The sequence below is a fragment of the Phalaenopsis equestris genome, unplaced genomic scaffold (genome assembly GCF_001263595.1).
Source record: "Phalaenopsis equestris unplaced genomic scaffold, ASM126359v1 Scaffold000854, whole genome shotgun sequence".
Lineage (NCBI taxonomy): Eukaryota > Viridiplantae > Streptophyta > Magnoliopsida > Asparagales > Orchidaceae > Phalaenopsis > Phalaenopsis equestris.
This window is the reverse complement of record NW_018165294.1, coordinates 234,410-242,578: the sequence shown is the minus strand read 5'-3', so window position 1 is coordinate 242,578 and position 8,169 is coordinate 234,410. Positions and strand designations below refer to the sequence as shown.

General features: G+C 37.5%; 1 protein-coding gene across 2 annotated transcripts in view; it reads right to left on the bottom strand.

The window, feature by feature from the left end:
* Positions 1-2,274: 2,274 nt before the first annotated feature.
* The window catches only part of LOC110031855 (SAC3 family protein B), a 57,470-nt gene continuing 51,575 nt past the window's right edge, over positions 2,275-8,169 (bottom strand). The window contains exons 11-14 of one of the 2 annotated variants that reach the window (XM_020735276.1): positions 5,234-5,326; positions 4,448-5,151; positions 4,250-4,364; positions 2,275-4,156 (exon numbers count right to left, since the gene is read on the bottom strand). In XM_020735276.1, coding sequence (XP_020590935.1) covers positions 2,393-4,156; positions 4,250-4,364; positions 4,448-5,151; positions 5,234-5,326 — 2,676 coding nt within the window. In that variant the 3' untranslated portion in view covers positions 2,275-2,392. The remainder of the gene's footprint in view (positions 4,157-4,249; positions 4,365-4,447; positions 5,152-5,233; positions 5,327-8,169) is intronic. The other variant, XM_020735277.1, reaches the window with a different exon arrangement.

Here is an 8,169-nt window from a genome sequence, read left to right as displayed (position 1 = left end):
AATTTCAACTAAACTTTCTATAGACTTAATCAATATGAACCTTTAGGATTTTGAGGTTGTTCATTTAGCACGACATAAATCTTCACACTATCTTTTAGACTTTCACATGATTGTATGTCAAGCGATATAAATTCTAACTCTTTTCAGGATCTTGAGATCGTTATTAGGTAAGACATAAATCCTTCCGTCTTCTTAGGTCGTTTGCATAATTGTATGTCATGCAAATATAAGTCCTAAAATTCTAAATAAGTTGCAGAACTAAAATGTTAAATAACATTGCTTCCAAAATGCAAAATAAAATCATATGATAGTTTGAGAAGTCACATAGGTCTTCTCAGTATCTGTGACATCCTCCACCCATCGCTCCTTTGGATTCCAGAAGTTACTATTCCACATTGAGTCTTTCTAGTTGATTTTTCTATGATCAGTCCTGAAAACTAAACTTTGAATTCTTAAAGACAAAATCAGAATTTTAATCGAAAGTTTTCTTAAGTGATTTCGGTCGCTTAAGATATAATTAACTATAGAAACTTGCGCCTATAGAAAAATTAGTAACCCAGATAATCAAAATTTTATATAATCTTCAGATTATGTAGGGGAATGATCTATTAGAAATTTCGCAGACCAAATAAATATCTTAAATTTTTTAATTTGAATAATTAGGACTATTATTGAGTGATATTCTCATTTTTCGAGATAATATAATACTTGTAATATGGTGCCTAGTTATTTAAACCATTGAATATATGATATTTGTTCGATTTCATTTTTCAAATTTTAAATTTCCCTTTTCCAAAATTATATTTATATATATATATATTAAATTAAATTATTTTTAAAAAAACCAACAGATTTATTATGGTGACTCCGCTGGGGACTAATTTTTGTCTTGATATTTGATCATGTGGTTTTATCTTCATGCATCGGTAGTATGTCTGTGTCCATGGTAGGTCGTGACTTCTGTTCTTTCGCTGACATACTTTGCTCATTTCTTCCTTGAGCAAGTATAATCAGCTAACTCAACAATTCTAGAGTCGTTTGTTTAATCACACTTACACAGAGTGGATCTAGAATCTATAAATCTAAAGTAGTGGGACGCCCAATTGGGTGGTAGGTTAGGAACAATGAGCAAAATTGATTGAAGTAAGTTCAATGTAAAATTGACCCACTCCAATTTTTGGATTGTCCTATATTTCGCATTCATTTCATCCCTCTTCTAAGTTTGACTTGTTTTTAACAAGTTAAGCTTAAATTTTACTCCTTGTCAAATAAAATATACATCATTATAAAAGGAAATAAAATGATTGTCGATCGACCGCTATTTTAATGTCGATTGGTTCTGTCGACCGATAATCAGATCAATTCCGTGGAGGATTCTAGTCGACCAATATTACCGCCAAACCGACTCCAGACGAGGTCGCTCGATTAATCATAGTCACTTGATTTTGATATGCAATCAACCGCCAATTCAGTCTTCATCTCGCACTTCGACGCAGAACCTCAATCACCGGAAACTCCATCTCAGTCGTTCAATTCTTTGAGAGCATTTTTGTCATTATTATTATTATTATTATTATTATTATTATTATTATTATTAGAATTTAAATAGCCCTGATTTCCTAATTATTTTTTGTTAAAAAAACGTTTAAAAATTGACATACGTTTCATGGTTTTTATTCGGTACACATGAAAATCAAAAGAACTTTTAGGTATAATTATACAGCAGCATCTGAAACATTAATATTTAAAATTTAACCACTCAAATGATTTTTTTTAACCACCGAACCGATTTATTTAGACGTGCCACAATCAAACTATTGATATTTTGATAAAAAATATATATATATACATATGAATTTTCAAGGATAATTACATAAATTTCTCAATAATTATTATTACCACTACAATTTATCTGTAAATCAAGAATAAATAAGTAATCTTGAAACTTCTGCACTCTACAATTTTTTTTCATTTTTAGAGATACAGCATTCCAATCGGAAAAAACATGTAGATTCATCAGTTATATATGTTAAAAATATTACCCGTCAATAATTTATGAACCTGATAAAAAATAATGTTAGAACCTGACCGAATCTTTGTCCCAAGCCTGAGGTTAGACGCTCAAGTGTGTTTGATTCTTAAGAAGAGGCTTCAAGGAAGGCAAAGCATTCAGTTTTAGTAGGGGCCAAGAAGGTGGTAGTGTTCTTGGGGGTTAAACAGAACTATTAAGTCGTTCAATGGGAGGAGTGGTATATTTAATATCATAAAAAGATTAATATTTTTATCAAAATAAACATCAACAAATAGGATTTAAATACAAAATAGATAAACAGAAGGAATGTATCGCAAGATGAAAGAAAAAAAGAAAGAAATAGATAGGAGCTCAAAATTTTCAAAAATAGATAGCCAGCTTCTGGTCTATCATGTCTTGCACTCTGTTACAACGCTTTAGTAACGTGGCTAGCCTATCATTCCTAAAAACTGGTAGATCCACAATCTGTTTATTTGTATCCATGAGCTCTGGAACGAGCTCATAAGAAGAGCTGCATCGGAGATCATCATGGTTTCGGCTACTCATTCCAGCCTCTGCACTGTCACCATCTTCGTCCTCGTGGGCTTTCACATCATCGCCGCCTCCACCGGTGCTTCTAGGAGGCATCGGCCTAACAACGATGCGCCGTTCTTCAAAGGGATTACTGCAAATTTTCTCCACCAATTCATCCAGAGAAACATCAGTAGGAAAATAAAGAAATGATGATTGCTCTACTCCAGAGTCAAGTGCATCATTTGTGAGAAGATTATCCTTGTTATCCATTATGTAAACATTGGAGATTCCCGGAGCAGTTAGTTTATTTAATTGCCAAGAGTAAATTCTCTGGAAAATCAAATTCCATCTTGGAATAAGGCAGTAACCAGATCCACAATGCTGGAGACCTACACACTTCTGTAGCATTACGCCTGCCTCACGGACGGCTAGATCGGCGTTTAACAATTTGTTTGATTCATGCAGGTAGTTCATCAAGATTTCTTCAAGAGCCAACTTTTGCTGCTTGAGCTGCACACCAGTGAGCGACTCGTGCTTCAGCCAGGCTGTGTCAGGAAAACTTGGAAGTTTGCAGGATTTAATAGCTCTAATGATTTGATCAATTCTTGTGGGCGAATTCCAGCTTGTGCTTGGAAGGTATAGGCCTGCCATCCTTCCCTCATTGCTAGAGTTGTCTAGAAGATCAATTTCTGGAGCTGGCCACTGAGTTGGATTCATGGATGCTGTAACCATGATTTCCTCCGCTGACTTATCCAAGGCTTTATTAAATCCATCTATGCAATCATTTGGGGCAATGTCAAATCCTTTGTGATTTGCAGTGACTTCCATGCATCGTTTCAAGTAATTTAGGACCACTTCACGAGTTTTGACAAGACAAAGTGAAGGCAGAGTCGGGACATTATTTGCCAACCACTGCAAACCCGCTCTCAACTGGTTATCATCAAAGAAGCCAGGCAAATTTTTTAAACTGCTGTCAGAAAGAAACGTTACAAAAGAAGAGGATATCCTCATCTCCTTTTCATCTTGAAGGGATAGTCTTCTCGTGATATTAACTGATCTTTCTGCATACTCTCCTTTAGGTGAATCAGTACTCAATATTAAAAGTGGTAAGCTAGATCCAGCTGGTACAGACACCAAAACGTTTTGAAGCCGAGCTCTCTGAATTTCCCATGGAATGGTCTCTGAGACAAGATAAGCCAAGCAACTTGCACCATGAAGGACATCCCCTTCAATTGTATGGCTGCCATCAAGAATCTTTTCTCTGATGATAGACAAGCAACAAGTTTGGGGAGAACTTCCATAGGGATCGCTCCATTTCTTCCATATTGATAAACCTGATGAGCATACCACCAACTCAGCATCATGTTCTTTACCTAATAGCTTAAAGAACAACCAATCTAAAGCTAATTGATGGGTTTGGTTATCGGGATCACTCGGTTGCACCAAAAGGATCAACTTCCAACAAATAAATCTGATGCTAGGGTTTCTTGCAACCATAATTGGTGCAACCAAATCAGATATGTTCAACCTTGACCATGAATTGACTATTTTTCCATGTCTAGCATTTGAAATAGCGTCAATGTCAGGAAGTTTATAGGACCTAGATTGTTGCTTTATTCAAATAGAATAGAATTAGTTAGAAAGGATTGTTAATAAATAATAAAAAGGAAAATAAATCTAGCAAGACTTCAAATAATAACTCACATATTGAATTTGACCAATAGGTGGTCCTAATGATAGTGAGCTCAGTGCTTCACTAGCCAGAAATTCTTTCAGTTCCCTGTTTGCTCTCCTCATGGCTGCCCGCTTCTTCCATTTCCTGATGATTAGTAAGTAATTAGCATTAAATGGAACAAATTTGACAAAAACGTAAAATAAAGATACATTTAAATAATAATTGACCTTAAGATCAGTTTCAGTGTTTTCTTTTTAGCTTCCTCTTGATCAAACAAGGGAAGCAGAGTTTCACTCTCAAGCTCTTCACTTTCAGACATTTTAGATGTTGAATTTCTATCTATCATGGAAGAACTGGAACTTTGATGAACAGGTGGTTGGATTTTACTACTCTCAAGAACTTGCAATGTCACTTCATTAAAGAAAGTCTCATCATAACGATGTATTATTTGTTGATTATCATATTGTTGGCCATATTTACCAACATTCTCAACCGGAGGCATAAATGTTGTCCTCATGGCAGGCATTTCTTCCGTTTTCATTTCAATTCCTCTATTTTCAATAAATGGAAGTCGCTCTTCAAACAAACTAGAAGGTTTAGTTAGAACTTTAGGAGAATAACAAATATTGTTATCCAGCATCTTTTCATCATAAGCAGTTGCGTGACTTTCAGCGTTGACAGAGTTTTCATGGTCGAATATATCTACAATATTATCTCCGCATTCCCTTTCCACATAAAGCTCTTCAAGGATTGAAGCAGTTCTGACATCATCGACTATCTTTTCTGATCTCTTATGCTGAACAAGTTGCGCACATCTTGTGGGGAAATCAACATCAGTGCTGAGAAAGGGGCCTTCTTTCACCATGTATGCCTCTTCATATTTTTTTATTGAGAATCCATGATATTCTAGAAGACCCTCAACATCCTCCCCCTAGGAAGAAAAAGGGAAAAGAGTCACATGGAAGACAATGTCAACATGGAAGCCATAAAAAGCAAGAAAGCAATGATGATACCTCCATAGCCAGCCATTTTTCAACATGCGCGATGGGAATCCCTTGGTTATTCTGAAGACCACTATGTAGAGAAGCAAGCGCCTGCTTTCTCAGCTGAACAAGACATATCAGATTTAGTCATAAAAGTAAACAACAGCAGAAATGAATTTCAGACATTAACTCATTATACAGAACTAAGAACTGAGGGTAAATCAGCTGTATTAACCAAGCTTTTCATATAGACCAGTTGCGACCTTTTAATTTACCAGGAAGATCAGAAACTTTATGGTAGGTCCAAGCAAAAATGCCCACTGCACTTGAAAGCTACATATTATGAAGCTAATCAAAGTTGAAGTGTTGTTATCTAGATCTTGCATAAGATATTCCTCTTCCTTATCCTGAGCAAAACCCTAGTCACTCATGATATTCTCTTCACTCTTTCTTCCCATCCAATCTCTAGAAGTAATTCCAAATGTCAATGATGTAGGACATTTAAAACCTGAGTCCTAGATGCGACTTGGAAATGGACCAAGTTGTACAACCAATGATTAAGATGGAGACTTTCACTTGGGAATAAAAATTCAATTAAAAATAAATAAATTATGAAAAAAAGTGACCTTCAGTCAATAACTTGAGGGTTGAAGAGAATTCAAATGAAGAAGAGTTTATGTGCTCAATAATGACAGAGGATGGATAATTTATAACTGAGATAAATCTATTGTAAATCTACATGTATCAGCCACAAATAATACTCAAGTGATGAATTTTTTCTCCAGGAAACCAAGCATCATTGGACAATATCATCAAAAGAGCAAATGAACCACCCGTCCAATATCTGCACAATGACATGCAAATGTTAGCGGGAAAGTTAATAGCGATGTAAGCATCAACATAGAATTCGGGATTGATGCCTTAAGTGAAGCGAGGCGGAGATAAATCACAAGTGGCAAGAGGCATTGCGCCAAATGTCAAACCTCAAGTCGGGAATAGATGGTTGTTTATTTAAAGATGCAAATCTAGCTCAAATTTTGATAGATGGGACTAAGATTACTTTTTCAAACTCGAATGACTTCACACTCATTGTGCGTAATAGTGATGAAACCTTGGAAAGGGCACCAATAGCTTTTCTCTTTATCCTAGCCTTGTCTTTGAGAACAAAGTTGTACTCTTCAATAAATTGCACCCTCTTATCATGTCGTGAGCTTCGTCTCTTTTGAAAGTAAAGCTGCTTGAGAGAATTATCATTTAAGAAGAGCACAAACTCTAGAGAATGGAGAGAATGTCGCCAAAAGTGCAAATTCTGTACTATGACATGTAATTCTCAATCATACATAGTGAATCTTTGGTGAGCTTAATTTAGCTTCTCACCAAAATAAAAAAAAAAATGTTACCGAAGAGTCCTAGCTTAAGGAGTCGACCAATTGCCAACTCTTAAGGCATCAAAGGATACCGCAAAAATCTTGCTCAAATTTACAATTTTAATACTTTCAAACCAACTAATTGTATTTGATATCCTAAAGGAATAAAATGTAATCGTAGTTCACTTTAACTCACCCTTTGTTGAACTCATTTTTGGTGAGGTCTAGTCCTCTTAGGATTTAGGATCTAGCCTTAGGGATCTCCCTTTGACTATCTTAGAACCTTAGAAATGGGACCCGTCTCGTTTTAGAAATTCAACCCACTTCTGTACTCTTTTGTGGTTTCGCATGTGTGGTGTCAACTTCTAGCACTTAGAAGGGTGAAACCGGCATGAGGAAACCCAAAAGAAATTCTTATAGGACCTTTTAAGCCTTAGGGAGGCCTTCTGCACAATTCGCAATCCCACACGTACAAACTTCGCAATTCGGAGAGTCAACACATCTGATCTCCACAATTCACATCGCTTGCAATGTTACCTGTCGAAGACTCGAATAAACTCTTTGAAATTTGCAATGTTACATGTCGAAGACTCGAATAAGTTCTTTGAAATTATCGATCGCGGGACGAAATTTTGTGAAATTTGAATTTTAACGCGTTTTTTATCCGATTTTCGGCGACGTAGTCTGAGCGACCCCAGATGACAAAACGGGCTGCAACGGCACGTCCGGAACGTCGATTTTGCCTGAGGAGGACACCCATTTTGTTACGTCGCCGCGCGTGAATAAATCGCATATGAATTGGTATATATATATATATATTAATTTATATAAGCCAAATATTTCTTTTTCTCTTTAAGCCCTAAATCCCTAAACTCATGCACCCGAGCCCTGCCTCCCTTCCTTCTCCCGTTCGCGTGCTTGACCTTTCCCTTTCTCAGTCTCGAGCGAACCGAGCTCCTCCTCCACGCAAAAGAAAGTTGACTTCTCATTCGTCCTTGCCCGACACTTTCTGCCCGCGGCCTTCCTTCCCGAAGCCGTGCCAGTCTCCCCGAGCTGTGGTTTTCCTTTTCTTGGCTCTGCCTTCACCTACTCCAGTCGCGCTCCGGCTTTCCCCTCCCACGCCTCTGCGATTCTTGTCGTCTTCTTCCACGCCGTGCCACGCGAGCTGCTCCTCTGCGACAAAGCTACGTCGCTGTCGTCATCTCGCTGTCGTCATCTTCCCCCCCGCGCGACTCTTGTCGCTTCTCTCGGCTTGGCACCGTCCAGGTGAGTGCAGGTGACTCCTTCCTCTCCCCCTTTTGCTATAAAAACCCACTTGGGGAAGAGTTTAAGGGTTAGCCGAATTTTATTTTGAGTGGGGGAGGTGCTGCCATTTTTGCTTCTTGTTTCTTTATTCTGTGTGTTCGTATTTGAGGCATTGGGAAGGCCTTGCCTTCTCTTGGGTAAAGCTTGAAGGAGGAGGGCCGAAATTTTCAGAGGAAGGGCGAGGTGCTGCTGAAATTTTGTGGGGCTTATTCTTGTATTTTCTTTGGTTCTGCCTCAAGGGGTAACTTCTTCCCCTCTCTTTTCTCCTCATTTTTAATTCTCATGGTGCTTCTT